Source organism: Pogona vitticeps, chromosome 5 (assembly GCF_051106095.1).
Source record: "Pogona vitticeps strain Pit_001003342236 chromosome 5, PviZW2.1, whole genome shotgun sequence".
Taxonomy (NCBI): domain Eukaryota; kingdom Metazoa; phylum Chordata; class Lepidosauria; order Squamata; family Agamidae; genus Pogona; species Pogona vitticeps.
The window spans coordinates 161,875,989-161,898,192 of record NC_135787.1 but is presented as its reverse complement, the minus strand read 5'-3'; the positions used below and the strand labels follow the sequence as shown (position 1 = coordinate 161,898,192).

The 22,204-nt window shown below is 41.2% G+C and overlaps 2 protein-coding genes across 2 annotated transcripts; one reads left to right on the top strand and one right to left on the bottom strand.

Annotated features, from left to right (window-relative positions):
- The first annotated feature begins 2,528 nt into the window (after positions 1–2,528).
- Positions 2,529–5,568, top strand: SMDT1 (single-pass membrane protein with aspartate rich tail 1). Its single transcript, XM_020787818.3, has 3 exons — positions 2,529–2,739; positions 3,738–3,878; positions 5,270–5,568. The coding sequence occupies exons 1-2, from the start codon at positions 2,593–2,595 to the stop codon at positions 3,873–3,875; spliced, it is 285 nt and encodes a 94-aa protein (XP_020643477.2). The 5' UTR covers positions 2,529–2,592; the 3' UTR covers positions 3,876–3,878; positions 5,270–5,568.
- Positions 5,569–8,255: 2,687 nt separating this feature from the next.
- On the bottom strand, positions 8,256–13,752 carry NDUFA6 (NADH:ubiquinone oxidoreductase subunit A6). The gene is made up of 3 exons (XM_020787944.3): positions 13,569–13,752; positions 11,729–11,844; positions 8,256–8,453 (listed from the first exon to the last, which is right to left on the bottom strand). Exons 1-3 carry the CDS (start codon positions 13,708–13,710, stop codon positions 8,322–8,324), a joined length of 390 nt encoding a protein of 129 aa, XP_020643603.1. The 5' UTR covers positions 13,711–13,752; the 3' UTR covers positions 8,256–8,321.
- Positions 13,753–22,204: the final 8,452 nt, after the last annotated feature.

Here is a 22,204-nt window from a genome sequence, read left to right as displayed (position 1 = left end):
AAAACAGTGATTCCTATGGGGGAATTTCACTGGACAGTGTTTTGTCCCTGCTTCAAAAACCAATTTTTGCTAGACAACGATTTTGACAGCTCCCTCTGTGCTCACAAAATGGGTGTTTTGGGACCTAAGCTTTGCAAGACAGCTATTTAAACAGCTGATCGGCGGTTCACAAAGCGGCTTTCCTATGGCCGATCTTCGCTAGACAACGACGATTCCTCCCCATTGGAACACATTAAACAGGTTTCAGTGCATTCCAATGGGGAAATGCTTTTCACTAGACAATGATTTCGCTAAACAGCAATTTCAGTGGAACCGATTATCATCATCTAGTGAGGCAGCACTGTATTGGTTTATAGTTAGTAGGTCAAGATTAGTACAGTATTGAAGAATAAATTGAGTCGTAATTTAATGGAATTGCTAAGATTTACATTTAACATATGAAGAGCCCTGCTGAATCAGACCAAAGGCTTATCAAGTCCCGCATCCTGCTTCCTCCATTTGTCAGCCAGATGCCCTTATGAGCGCCACAAGCAGAACATAAAGGATAATAAACCTCTCCCGTTGTTTTCCCAAAGCAGTTGATATTAGAGACATGCTACATCCAGTGGTGCCATGGAACTAGAATTCACACAATTCCCTCCAACTCTCTATTCTTTATGAGCTTAGCAACTCACAGGAACTTAAAGGAAAAATTGTTTTTCATTGTAAAAATATATTGTTTGAACTCTCCTTGTTGTAATGTAAATTACTGGGGACAACATAGTATTTAATAGGCTATTAATACTCATTACTTCTACAAAAGACCTAGATAGGGACAAACGCAACTACCTTAATTTCTAAATTTTCCTTCCAGGGGTTGTGCTTATGGTGATTGCCTGCACTTCAGATGTTACCACTGTCCTACTGGGTGCCACATCCTGCATAGGAGGACTAATAGCCAATGATAGATCCATCCTAGTCTTATCCCCTGTAAGAGCCACCATTATGCAGACCATCTTGCCCAGTATTTAAACACTGTCTGGCCACGGCTCTCCAGACAAGATTCTTCCCACACCTAACTAGAGATGCTTGGGACCTTCTATATACAAACCATGTGCGCTCCTATTGTGAGCTTCCCAGTAGAAAATCAGTCGAATACATTTTGCTGCCTAAAGCCAAAGAGAAGATGTCCTCCTTTCATTCCATGTTCAAAAGGTGACTGAACTGATGGATTAGTGCTTGCCTGAGAATGGCAATCCTCAACCACGTTTGAAGCCAGCAAACTGACAGAGGGTGCACAGGGCATGCTGCATCATTCAGAGGTCTCTCCTCCAGCACTGTGGTGTTGCCTCCCATCATCTGCTGTGTGAAGGGACCACCTCATTCTGCCTATTAGTAGGGAGGGCCCTGCCTCATTTGATGCTTTGGAGTATTTGGAGGCAAAAGCCAAGTGCTTTGGTAGAACTAAATGTTAAACACCTGCAATCTGAAACTATGTAAACCCAAGCATGCAATATTCTGAATTGTTTTGTACCTAGGGAAAAAGAGACAGTTATAATCAACTTACATGTCATTTGCAGATGGTTGAAGGCTACTTCCTTCCATGAAAGCCAATGCCATGTAGTGGGTAGAGTGACAGACTACGAGTTACCACTCAAGATACCTAGTTCAAATTCATTGGGGGTGTGGCAGAGATAAAAACTTAAATATCTCACATATCCTGAAAACCTATTAGCATCACTGTAAGTCAAATGTGACTTGACAACACATAACGACTTCCTTCAATCTGGACCCGCCCCCAACTTGTAAAATTGAAAAGCAAAATTTAGAAAAGATATTATCTAAAATTCCCAGAATCTCTGCACAGCAAATTTTCTGGCCACACGAGTTCAGGGATTATTTGAGCTGTAGTCCAGAAAACAAACACTTCCAAGCTCTGTTCGGAACAAACTACATTGTAGGACTAACATAAGCACTTAACTGCAGATAAAGAAACTACTGTATATCTGCCGCTGGAGGCTGATCCATGAGGAAAAATGGGCGTGGAATAAAGGGACGTGATAGAGATGATGAAGGCGCATCCTGCTTCGCCTGTCTCTCATAGCTCCGCCCACTGTTGGCTGCAATGCCTTCACTCCCATCAACTACAACGCTCCCCACTCTCCACCCATTTGGAATGGAATTTTTAAGTGATAAGGTGGATGTATTATAGAATGCTGGAATGTGAGTTTTTCAAATCACACAAAACAAAACTGGAACTGGAAAAAGAAAAACTGCTTCTCCGGGGGACGGACACACCGGCGTCTAAGGCACAGCTGTGGCTAGGAATCCCCCTTGGATTTCTCTCCTGTTGTTCTGTGAGAAGTTCCTACGCTGCAAAATGCAAGTTCGCGTCTCAGTGCCAACCAGGAAATAGCGATTCGAATCCAGACGTTTAGCTCACCCACTATTACTTCTTTTCTCTATAATGTCACCTCCGCCCTCCCCCTGCGTCCCGCAGACACCCTGCTTCAGGGAAGCATCGCGAGATGTAAGAAAGCACCGCCCAGTCCTCTGACGGCCCGAGCGCGTCGCCATAGTACCGGCGACGAGAGGAGGACCACGGTGGAGAAAATGGCTGGGCGCCTGTGGGGGACGGTGGAGACTTGGGCGAGGACAGGGATGGTCGGAAACCCCAGGGGGCCGCCAGCAACCACCGCCGTGCCCTCGCGCCGTGTAACCGTATCTCGGACTGGCACCATTTTGCCTAAGCCTGTCAAAGTGAGTGTATGAAGGGAAGCCTTAGAGGCGCCGTAAGGGAGAAACCGGCTGGCAGTCAGTCAGGCGACCAACCAATCGATCAGTAGCACGAGCTGCAAAGCTGGGTGTTGATTGGCGGGTTGCACCAGCCGCAGACTTGCAAGGTTATCCTCACTCTTCCCGCATCTGTTGAAGGAGGCTAATAAGGTGCTTATAGTAGCGTTGGTAACGTTGCCGGTGCAGCAGGACGTATGGTTGTTTCTGCTGCAAAAAAGATACAGCGACACTTCTTGAAATGATTTATTACGATTGTTTTTACAGCGCAGCCGTCTTTTGGCTGACGGCGTTAAAGGGCGGGCCTAATCGGGCGGAAGCGCAGGTAGAAAAATTAGTGAATCGATAGAATTGCCCTTCGTGTCGGGTTAATTTGGGACGAACATTTTAGTGGCCTTTGAATCCCGATGTTCTAATCCAACCAATAGAATCCCTACATCAGAGTAGTCGTATAGACCAGATGGACGGGATATAAATCAAATCAAATAAATAAAATAAATAAAAACATTGCACATGTGCTCTTAGATACCTCGATTTTGTATTTAAACCATTCCCCAACCCCCGAATCCAGCAGGGCAGTACATTCTTTACCATCCCCGCCGCCGCAGATGCTACGATAGAATATCTGATTATAGCCACATTTGGTTTCTTGTGTTTAGGATCATGCTAAAGGGCGATGTATTGCTAATACTCAAGACTTTTTCGTCATTTGTTTTTTTCTGACTTTAAAACAGTTGTATTTATTTTCATTTGTATTTTGTACATTTGTGCTGTTGATTATAAAAACATATTTCTTTAAGCTGATAGTAGGTATTTCTTTAAATCTAGTCTTTGAACCTAGTCTTAGATATTAGTTTAAGGTATCAGTTAACTTTAGGGGGCAAGGCAATCGAATTGAGATTTGCTTTTTCTGGAGAATCTGCATTCTGAGAAATGTTAATTACTGTAGTTCTAAATCTTTGCAGATGCCCTTTGGTCTTCTCCGTGTGTTTGCTGTTGTAATTCCCTTCCTCTATGTTGGGACCCAGATCAGCAAGAGTTTTGCAGCCTTGCTTGAGGAACATGATATCTTTGTACCAGAGGATGATGATGATGATGATTAATAGGTATGGCTATAAATAAAAGTTCAAGTTCAACCACAGTGTTTTCCTTTTTGACATAGGATGGTGGTTGGACATGATTTCCAGAAGCATAGCAAACTGTAGCATAGCACTTTAAAACTCCATAAGTATCCATGCAGACTTCATCAAAACCCTTGATCTTTCAGATTCTTCTTAAATGTTGAACATGCTAAATCTGGATTATGAGTGCTGCCTTTCTCTCCCCCCCCCCTTAAAAAAAAAACTAGAATTAGGATTTTCAGAAATGAGAGCCAGGTACAAAGTTATACCTAAGCTTGTAAATCTTCCACCCAAAAATGCATTTCTGTATTTCTTCCAGTTTGTTTTCCTCACAATCTAATGGCAAGTGTAGGCACTTTTTAGTTGCTGCTATTAGTTGAAAATTGCAGTCAGAATGTCTTGTCAGTCTGTTCAAAATTACTCAGATGTGACAGTAAAAATTTGATTTACCAATCTTTGTTTTAAAGGATGTCTAAATGCTACAGTTTCCAGTTAAGAAATCTCTTCCTTTTTCTATCTTTCATATCTCCTCCAACTACTTCCACTGTCATAGCATGCAAACCTTTGCAGTTCTTGCCCTGGTGCTTTCCTATTTCTTCTCTCCCTGCTTTCTTTTATATCTAAATCTGCAGGAAGAATAAATTACATATATGCAAAAATTATGTTTAACTTAGTAGGTTATACAGCTTTATAGTTTTACTTCTAAATATAACTCCATAAGATAATATTTGCATGAAGAGAAGGTACATTATGGCATGCCCAAGACTGCTAAAATAACTTGACAATTGGTGTGTGGTAGTGATAGAAGTGTGCTGTATGTACCACAGTCATGATTAATCTGTTTTTTTAACAATTTTTTTGTGATAGAAACTATGTTTATGATGTGCATGTTATCATGGAATTCTGTCCATTTGAGTCTACTTCTGGTGTGATTATTCTTGCTCTAGAGCAGGGGTCTCCAAACTTTTCACTATGAGGGTCACATCATATATTTTACACATTTTTGAGGGCCAAAGGAGGGAAGGGGAGCCCAAGCAATCCCCCACTCCCGCTGTCTTTGCAAACACAGTGGGGCTGGGGGATTGCTTAGATCAGGCTTACCTCCTCTTCCTATCCCTGCTTGGGCATAGGAAGAGGAGGGAAGGAAGATCCAAGCAATCCCCCATCCCTGCTATCTTTGCAAAGAAGGCAAAGGTGGGGGGTTGCTTGGGTCCCCCTTCCCTCCTCTTCCTATGCGTGGGCCGGATAAAAAACCAAGATTGGCTGGATGTGGCCCATGGGCCATAGTTTGAAGACCCCTGCAGAATTGGCATCCTTTAATTGAATACTAAAATAGTTACATGGTGTGGAATAAAGATTTTCTTGTTTCTTTACAGGGTTACAGTGTGGGAATATGGTGGAGAAACGAACAATGTATGCTGACAAATCCAGTGCATAATCATGGCAATCTCTTTAGTTTATAAAGAATATATTTTGGGGCAGGTGGATTTTCATCATACTAAAGAATTCTGTGTGTATATCTAAAAGGGAATGACTATACCCATGGACATGCATATGTATTTGTTAGGTAAACAATCATTGTATGCTGCATATTACTTTTTCTGCAGAAGTCCTAGGGAATTAATGAGTATCATCAAATGGTTCAGATTACAATTAAAGAGTGACAGAGCTAGAATCATATGTCTCCTTCAGTTGTCTTTAGATTGCAGTCTGCCCTCACTTGCCTCAAAGCAAATCCTATTAAATCTCAATGGAACTTACATCTGACTGGGCATGTACAGGATTGTGCTGTGACACTGCAAGTATAGTTACTAGAGTATGTGCCCCACTGAATTCTGAGATTTATTTCTGAGTAAATATGCTATTCATCTTGACATTTCAAAACTTCTGGTCTTTCCTCCTCCCCCTGGGGAGAAGGAACAAGACTATTCAAGCTCTCTGGAGTCCAGGTTCAAGGGAACATTACTACTATTTCATATTTTACATAGCAAAAATCATAGGTGTTAAATGAGTGAAATTATGCTACACCCTTTAAAAAACTGCAATTTTTCTTAAGGAGAATTCAGAAAATTAGCTTAACAAGGTAAACAATTTAAAGAAGGCTTGCAAAAAGAAATAAAACCTGCACAGCTCGATGAAGGTGTCAACCCAGTGTGCGGCGGCAGTGAAGAAGGCCAATTCCATACTAGGTATCATTAAAAAGGGGAGTGAAAATAAAACAGCCAACATTAGAATGCCATTGTACAAAATCCTGGTAAGGCTGAACCTGGTGTATTGCGTACAGTTCTGGTTGCCGCACTTCAAAAAAGACATAGTGGTACTTGAAAAGGTGCAGAAGAGAGCGACTAAAATGATGACTGGGCTGGGTCACGTTCCTTATGAGGAAAGGTTACAGCATTTGGGGCTCTTTAATCTAGAGAAAAGGCACCTGAGGGGTGACATGATTGAGATGTATAACATTATGCAGGGGATGGATGAAGTGGATAGAGGGAGCTTTTTCCCTCTCATGCAACGAGAAGACATCCACTCCAATTGAGAGCAGGTAGAGTGAGAACAGACAAAAGTAAATATTTCTTCACCCAGCATGTTTTGGTCTGTGGAACTCTATGCCACAGGATGTGGTTACGGCATCTGGCCTACATGCCTTTAAAAGGGGATTAAACAGATTCCTGGAGGAAAAGTCCATCACAGATTACAAGCCATGATGGGGATGTACAATCTCCAGGCTTAAAAGGAAGATGCCGCCAAATGTCAGATGCAGGGGAGGCGTATCAGGAGACCAGTATCTAGTTGTCTCATGTGCTCCCAGAGGGAGCAGTAATCAAATCAATTAAATAAATAAATACTCAAAATTCATAGATTTGCAATGGAGATCTCTTAAACCACAGTACCCACTCAATGAGGTGAATAGCCAAATTGACAGGGCAAGATGGATATTTATCTAGAAATAAACAATAAGACAGATCCTAAAGATAAAACACTACTGTTAGTCTCTTATAGCTCCCAAAGGAGGCCACTCAAATACACCATCATTGATCAGCAGCCTATGCTGGACGATGTAACCTCCCTTTCCCTTGCACTATGGCACTAGCCTGCACTCAAAGGCAGGCTTCATCCTAATCTGAAACAAATATTGACAAATAACAGGCAATGGGACACAGATAGGGAGACAAGAACAGAGGCTTCTACCAACACAGATGCCAACTATGTCCCCATATCTGTTCTGATAGCACCATTACTGGCCCCCACAATGTCACCCACCAGAAAAGGAGCCCATTTACTTCTTCATCTCCTAATCTTTACCAGTAGTGGCCATCTGCATTCTATAGAGAGCAAACAAAACAGCATCTGTGCAACAGAGTAAATGGACACAAATACAACACCAGCAAAAACTTAAAAATATTTACTCTGAGAAAAGTTCATCTTTATTCATAGACGACTAATTTCCAAGTGAATGTATGGACTTTTATATGCTATATAATTTGTAAAAAAAAATTCATGCCAGTTCATTCTTTGGACAAACAGGTGTTCAGTGGTTCCTAGTCCCACTTTCTCCAGTGGCCACCCTCAAAGGCAGCACCCTGGCTTCCCTGCCCTGCTTCCTCTGGACACTTCCTCTGATTGGGCATCCACTGGAGGAGGCGGTGCTCGGAAGTACTGAACACCTATTTGTCCAACTAGCTTGAACCACTAGTTTCGTGGTTTGTCCCCATCTCTAATTGTCAAGGTTATGTATATAAAGTAACGTGGAATGTCTGCTGGAGAGTGGATGTGAATGGCCAAGAGGGGCATGTGCTGTTGAAATGAGATGGTTTTAATAGGACTGAGACAATTAGACTAGTTTTGGGGTTTTGAAGGAAGAGCCCTATTCAGTTGTTATCTACCTGGTTGTTATCAAAATAGAGGAGCTGCTTTCTTTGTGTGATATGCAGTATGCCTGAAGAGAAAAAAACTCTTGCGTATATATATGTAGGCTCTACGTGCAAACAGACATATCTTCAGTCATGTTGCTCTCTATGTGGAGAAAGTTAGAAGTGAGTACACTAAACAAAAGAAACTGAGTGTAAGTGAAGGACCAGTACAAAGAATTCACAACTGGCTGGAGAGCTCCTTAAGTTGAGTACCTGGCTGCAAAGCCGGAAATCAGTACTTTGTTCTCTACTGTTGTCTCTTGGAAGATGAGCCAGCCTGTACAGCACAGTCCCAAAGTTCCTTCAAAAGAAGGGACCAGAAAAGCATTTCTGAGTACTGTATGTAGAAAACCTTGAAAAGGACCTCCATAAGTTGGAATTGACTTGATGGCACATAATAATTATTACAGAACAACAATTGCCAGTATGGATAACTTCTGTTGAAGAGCTCTTCAATATACAGGGCTTTATTGAGAAGAGAAAACATAGAATTACAGCTACTCAAAAACTGTTTGGCTCAAGGGTCATGGCCCGCATAGAATTTGGACAAGAAGTCCTTCGGTTGAGGTATTTCTGTCTCATGAAAATATCTCATTACATGCGTTAGTTGCTTCCACATGTAAATAGTCTCCTGCAGTTCCATTTTCCCCTACACAAGCAGAAAGAGAGAGAAAATGGTATTTAGCATATTGTAAATACTGTCTAATCCATTACTACAGAGTAGGAAACTGACCATGGCAGTACACTGATTGTGGAATTCCATCTAGAGAGATGACAGCCCACCCCCATAGTTACAGAACTTCCAGCAGGCAGTCAAAAACTGTATTTTGTCAGGCTTATGGTTTTGAGTAGATATGGGGGTATTTGTATACGAATATGAATGCCCCTGCACAGGTGGAGTTAATGAGGGTCCAGCTCCTGGGGCTGGGCCATCCACTCACACATCCATCGTCAGCCCCAACCCCGCTCTTCCTTCAAATCACTTGGCTAGCCACTTGTCAGCCTTGCAGGGAGACTCATCTTCCCTTCTTCTGCCAGGAGTAGCTAGCCAACCAGGCATTCCAGAGCAACTAGAAAGAAGAGCAGGGCTGGCAGCGGCAGTGGCCCCCTTGAGTGGATGATCTGGCACCAGGGGCTGGACCCTCGTGAAGTCCAGCTGTGCTGGGTTATTCGTATACAAATACCCCTATCTCTAGTTTTGAGAAAAACTTTTAAATTTGCTTTAAAACTGTGTTACTGTTCTGTTTTTAGTACTATGATTTTATTGTACATCACTTTAGGAAGACTAGTAGTCAGAAGTAAAATGCTCCATGCTATCTTACAAAGGAATTCTCTTATCTTTCAAGTACAGTATAATCCTTTTCTTGCATAGTGGACCACCTGCAATGTTCATCCTCACCTATCCATGCATTTCTCTAATAGTTACTACTGCACAATCCAGACTTAAGAGACATAAGTTAACCAGAATTATCTCATAAATATTTATATTTATTCTTCCTCTCAACAGCTGAAAATTTCTTGCTCTACACCCGCTGTATAATTTAAAACGATTAATACTTTTGGTTCTGAAATATCCTTCCAACATGAAGTAGATTTGTAACTTAAAAGTATTTATATATATAAAATGTGTGTGTGGATATATGTGCGTGTACACAGAGACAGAGATCAGCCACTGACAAGTGAACAGCACTGATTGTAGTGTTACAATGGGTACCTGTCAAGGTATGAAATATATGCAGCAAGTGAACAGTCAGCTCTTGAATTTCATGTGTTTGATATGAATTTCCAATCCATGGAGGCCCCACCTTACAACTTGTAGGACTTAAAGGATCTCCTGGTAATATCTTGGTGCCAGATACCACAGTTCAGAGGTCTTGTGGCGTCCATGCCTCAACACATCACACTTGTTTTGGCAGCATGAGGGAGACCTACATGATATTGGGCTTTTAGGTTATAATGTTGTGGCTGATCAATCTCTCTGTTCACAATCAGTACATAAAACACAAAAGGCACCATAAATACATAAATACAAATAATGTATCGGAAAAAATCAGCACAAGATTACTGTTAATTAACCTTAACTTAAGCTTATGATATTTCATTATTGTAGTCATTGCTTAAACTTTGGTTAGTATGCCTATCATATTGAATAGGCTATGGATTGCTCCTGTTTAAACAATGTACAGGGATGTACCTGAACTGCAAGATATGCTTCAGCATTTAAGAAAGGAAAATCAACCATTATGAGTATTTTATGGCTGAGAAAGAAATTCTCTGGAATGTACAGTGGTGCCTTGCATAACGATTTTAATTGGTTTAAAAAAAAACGTTATGTGAAACATCGTTATGCGAAACACCATTTTCCATAGGAATGCATTGGAAACCGGTTAATCCGTTCCAATAGGCACGGATTGCCATCCTTAAGCGAAAAAACCCATAGGAAACATCGTTAAACGATACAATGTTTCCTCCATTGGAATGTATTGAAGCTGACTCAATACATTTCAATGGCTTTGCGAAGTCAATTTTTGCAAATTTAAGTGTGTCATAAAAGGGTCAAAAATGGTTTTAAATGCTTGGATTAGCTTCTGCACCCTGTAAAACGGATGCAAAAGTTAATTTGGCTTTGATCTGACTTTTTGTTAATTAATGGTGAATTTTTTCCTCCCAACTTTTGACAGCTGTCAAAATCTGACAGCTCCATTATTTCCTATGGGGGAAGAAAAAATTCACAACAAATTAATGAAGACTCAGCAACTGTTCTAAATGCTTGGATTCGTTAGAGGACCCCCTAAGTCGTGTGCAAACCTGATTTGGCTTTGATCTGAACTTTCGTTAGTTTATGGCGAATTGTTTTCTCCCCCATAGGAAAGCATGGAGCTGTCAGATTTTGACAGGTCCATTGGTTCCTATGGGCCGAAAAAAAAAATTAACCATAAATTAACGAAAAGTCAGATCAAAGCCAAATCAGGTTTGCACATGACTTAGGGGGTCCTCTAACGAATCCAAGCATTTACAACCATTTTTGATCCTTCTAAGACACTTTTTTAATTGAAAAAAGAAACATTGTTAAGTGAAGCAGGGGACCTAAAATCGCATTCGTTATGCGAAGCATGGTCCCAAACTTCGCTAAGCGAAAATCGCCCATAGGATACATCGTTATATGGTGCATATTATTTTATAAAAAAACACATCGTTATGCGAATTCATCGCTAAACGAGGCAATCGTTAAGCGAGGCACCACTGTACTATGAACTCTCCCTCCTTCCCATTGCTATAAAGATTGAGCAAAAGAAGGGAAAGTAGTTGTCTACATATAGCAATCACCATTTATCAAGTATGGATTTAAGACAGTGGCTCTGGCCCTTCCTGGAGGACAGAACTCAACAAGCGATGCTGAGTCAGTTGCACAGTTAAAACTAGTGTGCCAGCTGTATCCATTCCTAGAGATGTCTGATCGGGCCACAGTGACACATGCCTTAGTAACATCTCATTTGGACTGATAATGCTTGATGTGGGGATGCCTTTGAAAGTATACAGCAACTGTAACAGGTCCAAAATGCTTCACCCTCATAGATACATTTATTGAGGATATGGGACAGGGCCTTCTTTGCCACTGCTCCCAAGCTGTGGAACACCCTCCCACAGAAGACCATGCTCTCACCCTCTTTGCTGTCCTGCAAGCAGGCAAAAACCTTTCTCTCCACAAAGGCTTTTTCTAAGTAACTGGCTGTCTAAGAAGGGTTCTTAAGATTTTGTTTTTTAAATACACCTTTAGAATTATTTTAAATTGTTTTTATCCACTAGTTTTTCATATCTGTTTAATTCTTGTTTCAATATTGTAATTTTTAAAGGTTTTCAAGTTGTTTGTTCTGATAATGAAAGCCGCCTAAATAGAAATAAGACAAGTGTTGCTTGGTTTACCTTTATAACAAGTATATCAATAATTCTGGGGTCTGTGACATGGGCATTCTTCATAAACAGCTCCCGCATCTTGTCACGCCCCTGTTTCACTGTGATATCCAGCTGATACAAGTGCACTAGATGAAAAGCAAAAATTAGTTTTGTGTGAGAAAATGAGTAATAAGTCTTCTTCTCACAGTCACTCCTTACAAAGCACCCCATCGTTGCACTCCCTTACTTTTCTGTTCAAAAGCAAAGAAGATATGCCTGGTGGCAACAGCCACTTGGGTTTCAAGAAAAACAAGTGCTATACTTCTTTTATCTATATATAACAATGGCATTCATTCAATCCAAGCAGAAAGTAGTAATTATAGACCCTTAAAGTATTTCTTTCCAGGACTAAGAACATGCTTAAATCTTGACAACTCCACTCCTGTTAAAATAAGATTATTTTATGGTTGCAGAAATAGTTTAGGTTTTGCTGTGTTTCAAGACCCTCATTAATACCTTTAAATGCTCAGTTTCCTTATCCATCTATATTTAACAAGAACCATCTATGAAGAAACTTATAAGGACACCAAACTATTAGCTGGTTTTCATCTGTCAACCACAGCTAGCATGCAACTAGTACAAACAAATTCACTATTGACTTGACAGAATTTCAGTTTGTTCTTCAGTACTTAACAGCAGAAATCTAGCAGCTGAACATATCCCATGTAAGGTTGATTACATCATCAACTGGGGTGGTTTTTCATAAATTAAAAAATTCTGATCCCTCCCAAAGGTCTTGACATTCTCATGGGCTCCCTTTCATCCTGGGGAAACTGTTGTGGGCCACAGGATGAGGGGAAATATTTACTATCCAAAAATCACAACTGCCAATATGATTTTAGTGGCAGAGGTGAGGGGCAGATATTCAAGATTTCTCCCTCCCCATCCCATAGTCCCCAATCACTTTGTCAAACTGGAATGAGTCCAGGATCTTTGGAGGGAAGCAGATTTAAAAAATTAATTTATGAAAAATTGCTGTGACATCTTACATGGTGCAAATTGTAATAGTAGATGAAAATCCTTTGCCTTCCTCTCAGAACTGGCACTGAATCACAGATTGTGGATGGGATGTATGTAAACAACAAAGAAAAGCCACTCCTAATCACACCATCCTTGAGTCTTCCTTACTGTAAATGCATACAAGCACACTGTTATATACAGTAAAAAAATCCTCAATCTCTACCAATCTTGTTATTAGGCACTCACAATCACTAGTGCATAGCATAACATTCAAAACATTCATGACATGTCCCTCCATAACTTTCAGGGACAGAGAAGAATTGAGTGGAAGAGTCAAGGAACATGGTAATCTTGAGATGCTATTAAATGGCAAGAAATAATTAGCGATTTAACTTTTTTATTATTGTTGTTGAGTTTTAACTCATAGGAACGAGAAAGATGATTTTGTTTCCTAGGCTAAAATCATTCGTCTGGGCTTTGAGCACTGTACGTCTTGGCTAGATAGGCAGGGTATAAATACAATCAATCAATCAATGAAGATAGGGAGTCCATTTGTTGTTCTGCTTGAGGCGGCAGGCCGCCTCCCGCAGTATTACTACTGGGCGGAAAAAAACAGTCGAACCGGAGCAGAACGCTTTTTAGCCAGAAATGGATAATCCCCCGTTAACAGCAATCGCGGCGGCAAAGGGCACCAGGACGAAGGGCAAACAGAGCCTGCGATGCTCGCTCCCAAGCCAGCAAAGGCAAATGCCGCCGCCGCCGCCTGCCCCCCCAATAGCCCGGTAACCCTGCGCTTCCCCTCCGAGCGACCTTCAAAAGCACGTCGCGCCGCCTAATGACGTTGCCTCACCAGTGTTGGGGATCTCCCGGTACCAGGCCCTATACAGTTCTCGCACCCGCCGTTTTGCCTCGTTCAGGTCCCGACTAAAGATTGGCTTGACCACGGCGGCAGTGCCTCCAGCCGCCACTCTCCCACCCACGGCCGCCGCCATGTTGCCGATCCTTTCGCACACCGACCCGGTTGCTTTCGGTAGGGAGTAGGCGGGTTCTTCTTATACTGGCTTAATCCCATTGGTCCAAAATATGCCACTCTACTAAATCTTGTTTGTGATTAGGTATTGCCTGACGTTTAATAATACTGTAGTCTTTTAGTTGTCTCTGGTGCCGGCAAGGGAAACGACGTACGCTAAGATGGGAAATATATTTGTGGGGTTAATTAGCCACCAAGCTAATTAACAGACACCACTAACGTCTGCGCGAGATTTGCTGCTTATAGTTTTTTGCCCATTGACAACGCCCGCCACTTTTGTTTTTTTCACGCACGCTTGTTTAAAGTAATGCTGGATTAGCCTAACAGAGATATTACACTATGGATTTTAAAATTGAGGATGATAAGTAGGTTTCGGCAAAGTTGCTCAGGAAAGTTCTTCGGCAAGCCTCGTAGTTCTGGCATGAGTGACCTAAGTAAGATACTGTACGTTGCTGCCTGAGGTAAAGAATGTGTCGCCCCTCCGCCACCCATTTCACATACTGTATACAGTACTATAGAAGTTGACCGTACTGATAGTTGAATCTCACTTCTTGTAGGAAAGAGCTTCGCAGGAGTGCTTAAAAAAAGACCGTGAAGCACATACAGCTGCTATGGAGGAAAGATATATAAAGGATCAGTTAGGAAGTATTTCATGCCTTGTTAGATTCTCGGCTGCTGCTTTTGCTGTTCATGAAGATCATGAATAACTTCTCAATAACCGCAATCTTCTACTATATCGTATGCTCGATTGTCACAAGAAACTCTGTACAATACTACTATTACCAGTGAGGCACAGCTGAGGTTTCATGGCTGAATTTTGTAAGTGCCACACTCTTTCCAGGAAGATTTTGACGCATAACTGCAGGACTGGATGACTCCATGAGATGGTAGAGACCAAATACCTCCCCACCAGCAGAGAACCAGATGTCAAAACACCCAACCCTTCTAAATGAAGTCAAGACATTATTTTTCAGTCAACAGTAGATAGTGTCAGCAGGTTTAGGGTATTGTCCCCCTCCTCCTCCGTTGCAATGACACAGTACAGTTCCTTATTCCCTGTAACCAACTACTTACTATATATATCCTATAACCATCATAAACCTCTTCCAAATGCAGCATCTCTTCTGCCTGAATTGCTAGGCTGTATAATAATCTTACCAGAATTTATCCCAGTGTCTGAATTGTGTTCCTCTTATTGCACTTTGCATTGATGTGTTTTCTGAATTCCAGCAACTTTCTCTGTCTCCCAAAATCTTGATTAATTTTTTGTGACACTTTGTCCCCAGGGCAGACCTGGGCCAAGTGTGGTCTGAGGGCCACACACGGCCCACGAGCCGCTCCTGTCTGGCCCACCGGACATCAAAACCATTTATAGCTTTTTGTCTAAAGTTGATCAGTTGCTTATCTTTAACATACTGCAAAAAACCTCTTTAATATTTGTGAAGATTAACAAGTTTAAAATAGAAACAATCATAACATCACTGTTTCATTTTATTTTTAAGTAAAGTTGGTTCAGCCCCCAAACACAGTTCAGATTTTTCATGTGGCTCTCTATAAAAATTAATCGCCCACCCCTGCCCCAGGGATTTAGAATTTGAAGCTGATTCATTTCCCACTGGCATCTAAAAGTAAGGGAGAATAACGTCTGAGTAAACATACTCAGGATTCCACCATATATTTTCCTGTTCCACTCAAGTAACTTTTCTGGAAAGCTGTTTTACAACTATTGATACTCAGCAACATTGCATTTGTGAATATGCATGTCTTTTGAGCCTCAATAGTGTGAGGGTCTGTCTGGATTGGTTGTTTTGAATGTGTGGTTGATCGGACTACAGAGGGGAGAGGTTGGGGAGAGGAGCAATGTGCCATTTGGCATGCTTCTCCCATTCCAACAGCAAATGATTCCTTGTAGCCCAATCAGGTGTCAATTAAGCATGACTTCTGATTTTCTGTGGGGGGTCAGAGGAAGTGAAATTATTACATCACTCCTCTCAGCCTCTGTTGATGCAGTTCCATTTTCTCCATTCCCTCCTCCTTGTTTCCCTTCCCTCATTCTCCTGCCCTCTTTCTCTCACACATTCTCTCAGAATCTGCAGCGATGATAGCGGTTGGAAGCTGAGACTGCTGCAGGCTGCTATCTCCTGGCTAAACAGGCTAAACAATGAGCATGCCAGAAAGAATGCATGCCCTACCACTGGTCCAGAAAAGTGAGCAACAGCTCCTAAAAGGGAAGGATGGCTCGATCTAAGTAGAAACACATGCAGATGTTATCTTTTTTTCAATCGAAACCATACCATTGGTAATCCATATAACATCTGTATGCCAGTGAGGATGCCCTCTGAGGCTTGCTGCTGCAATAGTGGCTGTAGGAAGATGGAATGGCAGGCAAGTTAAAGGATTTATGAGGGAAGAAAGGAACATATAATTTCTGTACTATATGAACTCATGTTCTTATTACTCAGAAGTGAGCCTTCCCTGTATTTACCAGCATTTACTGAAATGTACATAGGATTGTAACTCAGGTTTTTAAAAAATATTGGGGTGGGGGAGTCTTGATTATCATATAGGTAAAGGTTCCCCTTGACATTTAGTCCAGTCGTGTCCGACTCTAGGGCGCGGTGCTCATCCCCATCTCTAAGCCGTAGAGCCAGCGTTTGTCTCTAGACATTTTCCTTGGTCACATGGCCAGCATGACTAGACACAGAATGCCGTTACCTTCCCACTGAGGTGGTACCTATTTATCTACTCACATTTTTACATGCTTTCGAACTGCTAGGTTCGCAGGATGAATATTATACACCTTCTGTTAATTTCACTTCTTTTTTGGGGGGGTGCTGGGGGCTATCAGGGAGGAAAGCATGTGAGTCCTGATAAATTCTATGATTATCTGTGATCTTGCATCACCAAGTAATGAAAGAAAGGAGGCGAACAAAGCATGGTATGAAAGACTTCAGAGTTGGAGTGCAGTAACAGAGACTTTCATCTTTGGAATAGATGAAAGAAGTAAGGCTTTTAACACTTCTTTGTATTTCAATATTTTTGATGTATGAAAAGCAGCATGCCTTGCATAACCCAGTGTTGTAACCATGATGAATGCTGTCATCAGTAGGTTATGCCACAGACCCCTGAAAGAATTATATTCACCCCCATAATGTGGGGAAAAAATGGAAAAAAAGAAAGATGTGGAAATTCTCTTAGACTTCACATTCTTAGTTGTAGAAGAATGAATTAAACTCCTTTGATGTGACAATCAAGTTTATTTTATTCAAGGAAGAGATTATTACCGCTGCTAGTTTTTTGTCCTGTCCACATTGGAAAGCATTTTATAAACATGTGTGAGTTTGGCAATCCCTTTAATTTAGAATAATCCAGAGAATGGACAAATTTGAGTTCACCCAGTTAATCAACAATGCCTTTCCTCCAAGGTATATATTTAAATAAAACCTTTCCCCATCTGGTATAGTGGGGTCTAATTAAAAATTATGTTTTCATTAATATGTTAAGTCTTTAAATTGACATGTGGCTCTTTGCTGGGATTGAGGTGCAGAAATTGTACAAACAACTGCATTATTAACACTAATAAGGAACTTTTGGAGTGTTGATTACATATACATTTTGAGAGCAGGTAGTATAACTAGGTAATGCAGAACAGTTTATCCAAAGTGGTTACACTTAGTCTTCAAAGCAGAAAAATAATGAGTGCTGATCTAGGAACAAGCGGGTTGTGGTGAAATCAGAAGTCATTGGTTCAGCACTTCAAACCATGGTGGATTAGCCAAATGATGTTTCATATTAGTTATCTACCGTACTCTTCCTGCTGCCCCAATCTTTGTAGCTGGAACTACATGCTTGCTTCAAATGGGTTTCAGTGTGAAACAAGTTTTGTCTCTTCATATGACATATATATGGCAGTATGCATTGGGCACAGTTTTAAAGTGCAGTAGAGTTTCACTCAGATGGGAGAGCTTTTCCTGTTCCCTAGGGCTTGCTTATCCTAAGGGCAGTTAGACGTCAGTATCTAGGAAATGGTAGGCACCAAAAATCAAGTAAAGAAAAACTATTGTTCAAATTTCCCATTTCTTAGGCTTCTGAATGGGGTGCATTAGCAGCTGTGCATAATACCACTGCCGAAGGAAAGGTATTGTGAAGTATGGGACATTGCATTAAATGATAAATTGACTATGGAACTTAAAATAAAAAGAGGGGAAATAAGTTGTAACAATTTCTATGATATTTGGGCTAAATTTGTGGAATTTGTGTTAGTGAAAGGAAGGGGGAAAGCCTCTAAAGAATACTCAATACAATTTTGGAGAGGTAATCTGTAAGAAAAAAAAATTATTATAGTAAATAGAGTCCCGTGGGTATGGGGTGCACATTAGAATTTAGTTTATAATAAGCACTATTACTTGTAATTTTTTTTGTATTTTTGTTGTTATGTATGAGTTCTTTTGTGTATTTTTTTTGTATAAAATAAAAAAAATTATTTAAAAAAAAGGAAAGGTAGTTTGTGCCAGATTTTAAGTTTTTCATCTATAAATCCCCAAACAACGTGACAGCTGGTTACCTGAAAGTTGAACTAGATAGAAGCAGTGCTCCCCCAGGTGGAGAAAGAGATCTTGAAAGTTTAATAAAGCATCTCATCTATGTATCTTGAATTCAACATGCCTTGTTTTATGGTAGTTCAAAAAATAGGGAGGGAGGGAGAGAGCAAGCAAGCATGGAAGGACTAACTGTTAAGAAACAGGAAAACAACTCACCTCTGACATAAATTCTTAAATGTCTATGAATCCTTTCTTTCTCCTCCATTTCAACCTTCCTTCCATGGGAACATGTTTGTACCTGGAAGCCCTTTCCCACCTCAGTTTGAATACACTTGAGAGGAAGATTTTTTTGCTGCTGACGCCGCCACCAATACCCAGCTCCAACTTCATCTCACAGTCACCTGGGCAATGGATTATCCTGGCTTCACAAGCCAAGTGCCAACTCTGGCAGTACCTTGGAGATTTTTTTGTTTTCCATAGTGCAGGTTCCAGAGTAAGGAGGAAGACTGGCAGCTGCTTCTCTCAGCCAGAGTTCTGTCTGTCTCTCTCCTGCATGTTCAGATGTCCAGTTTGATACTTAGCTGGGTTTAGGGCATCCCTCTATAGCCATTCAGCAACACTAACCTGCTTTCCCCACGGCTGGGTGAACCCAGGAGAGTCAGCTGTGGTTAGGACTGTAGAACCAGCCTTTCATCCATGCCACCCAACACCCCAATCTTCCCAGAATTGGCAGTGCTTCCAGGGAGATTAAATATCCACATGGCTAGACATTTAAGACTATATATCCAACTTGCAAGGTAGACCTGTCACTACACCCACAACGTACCAAAACTCCCAGTAGCTGGTGAAGGCAAAACCTGGAATTAGTATCAACAACCCTTTGAGCTGAAAACCCAGATAGTTGGTTGCAAATACTTTTTTATGTTTTATTAAAGAGAAGGAAAAAGGCTTCGAAAAGCATTTGGAGCAAAAATAACTTTGAGACAAAGCCATATAACTCAAGAGAACACATAATAAAATAATAAAAGTATTGTCCCCTTCTCCTTCTGCCTTCACACTTTCCCAACATCAGCGTCTTTTCCAGGGAGTCTCCTCATGAGATGGCCAAAGTATTAGAGCCTCAGCTTCAGGATCTGTACTTCCAGTAAGCACTCAGGCTTGATTTCCTTTAGAATGGATAGGTTTGTTCTCCTTGCAGTCCAGGGGACTCTCAAGATCCTCCTCCAACACCACAATTCAAAAGCATCGATTCTTCGGCTTTCAGCTTTATGGTCCAGCTCTCACTTCCGTATATCACTACAGGGAAAACCATAGCTTTGACTATTTGGACTTTTGTTGGCAAGGTGATGTCTCTGCTTTTTAAGATGCTGTCGAGGTTTGTCATTGCTTTCCTCCCAAGAAGCAGGCGTCTTTTAATTTCGTGGCTGCTGTCTCCGTCTGAAGTGATCATGGAGCCCAAGAAAGTACAGTGGACCCCCTACTTAAGGAATTAATCCGTATTGGAATGGTGGCTGCAAGTCGAAAAGTCTGTAAATCGAATCTCCATTGACCTACAATGCACTGAAAACCAATTAATCCCATAACCAGTGGTTTTTATTCTATTTTTATTCCATTTTTTTTTCTGGTCGAATCTAAATTTTGCAGCCAGAGAAGTCTGTAACTCAAAAAGTCTGTAAGTCGAGCCGTCTGTAGGTCGAGGGTCCACTGTAAAATCTGTCACTGCCTCCATATCTTCCCCTTCTATTTCCCAGGAGGTGATGGGACCAGTGGCCATGATCTTAGTTTTTTTGACAATTTCGGACCGTTTTTTGCACTCTCCTCTTTCAGCCTCATTACAAGGTTCTTTAATTCCTCCTCACTTTCTGCCATCAGAGTAGTATCATCTGCATATCGGAGACTGTTGATATTTCTTCCGGCAATCTTAATTCTGGTTTGGGATTCCTCCAGTCCGGCCTTTCACTTGATGTATTCTGCATATAAGTTAAATAAGCAGGGGGACAATATACAGCCTTGTCGTACTCCTTTCCCAATTTTGAACCAATCAGTGTTTCATTATCCAGTTCTAACTGTTGCTTCCTTTCCCACGTGTAGGTTTCTCAGGAGGTAGATAAGGTGATCAGGCACTCCCATTTCTTTAAGGACTTGCCAGAGTTTCCTGTGGTCCACACAGTCAAAGGTTTTTGCATAGTCAATGAAGCAGATGTTTTTCTGGAACTCTCTGACTTTCTCCATAATCCAGCACATATTAGCAATTTGGTCTCGAGTTCCTCTGCCCCTTTGAAATCCAGCTTGTACTTCTGGGAGTTCTCGGTCCACCTACTGCTGAATCCTACCTTGGAGGATTTTGAGCATAACCTTGCTAGCATGTGAAATGACTGCAATTGTACGGTAGTTGGAGCATTCTTTGGCACTGCCTTTCTTTGGGATTGGGATGTAGACTGATCTTTTCCAGTCCTCTGGCCACTGTTGAGTTTTCCAAACTTGCTGGCATATTGAATGTAGCACTTTAACATCATCATCTTTTAAGATTTTAAATACAGGTAGTTCCACTGGGATGCCATCACCTCCACTGGCCTTGTTGTTAGACAAGCTTTCTAAGGCCCACTTGACTTCACTCTCCAGGCTCTAGGTCAGCAACCACACTATCTGGGTTGTCCGGGATATCCAAATCTTTCTGGTATAGTTCCTCTGTGTATTCTTGCCACCTCTTCTTGATGTCTTCTGCTTCTGTGAGGTCCCTACCATTTTTGTCCTTTATCATGTTCATCTTTGCACAAAATGTTCCTTTAATATCTCCGATTTTCCTGACCCGATCTCTGATTTTTCCTTTTCTATTATTTTCCTCTATTTCTTTGCATTGTTCATTTAAGAAGGCCCTCTTGTCTCTCCTTGCTATTCTTTGGAAGTCTGCATTCAATTTTCTGTAACTTTCCTTATCTCCCTTGCATTTTGCTTCCCTTCTCTTCTCTGCTATTTGTAAGGCCTCGTTGGACAGCCACTTTGCTTTCTTGCATTTCCTTTTCTTTGGGATGGTTTTTGTTGCTGCCTCCTGTACCATGTTATGAGCCTCTGTCCAAAGTTCTTCAGGCACTCCATCCACCAAATTGAGTTCCTTAAATCTGTTCTTCACTTCCACTGTGTAATCATAAGGGATTTGGTTTAGATTATATCTGACTAGCCCAGTGGTTTTTCCTACTCTCTTCAGTTTAAGCTTGAATTTTGCTATGAGAAGCTGATGACCAGAGCAACAATCAGCTCCAGGTCTTGTTTTTGCTGACTGTATAGAGCTTCTCCATCTTTGGCTGCAGAGAATATAGTCAATCTGATTACGGTATTGCCCATCTGGTGATTTCCATGTGTAGAGTCGCCTCTTGTGTTGTTGGAAAAGAGTGTTTGTGATGACCAGCTTGTTCTCTTGACAAAACTCTTTGTCCTTTGCCCAGCTTCGTTCTGAACTCCAAGGCCAAACTTTCCTGTTGTTCCTTTTATCTCTTGACTCCCTACTTTAGCATTCCAATCCCCTAGAATGAGAAGAACATCTTTCTTTGGTGTCAGTTTTAGAGTTGTTGTAAGTCAATTTCAGTCTCCTCAGCACTGGTGGTTGCTGCATAAACTTGGATTATTGTGATGTTGAAAGGTCTGCCTTGAATTTGTATTGACTTCATTGTATCATTTTTGAGATTATATCCCATTATAGCTTTTCCCACTCTTTTGCTGACTATGAGGGCTACTCTGTTCTTTCTACAGGATCCTTACCCACAATAGTAGATATGGTAATTGTCTGAATTGAATTCGCCCATTCCCGTCCATTTTTGTTCACTGACGCCCAGGATGTCCATGTTTATTCTTACCATCTCCTGTTTGGCCACATCCAGCTTACCAAGGTTCATAGATCTTACATTCCAGGTTCCTATG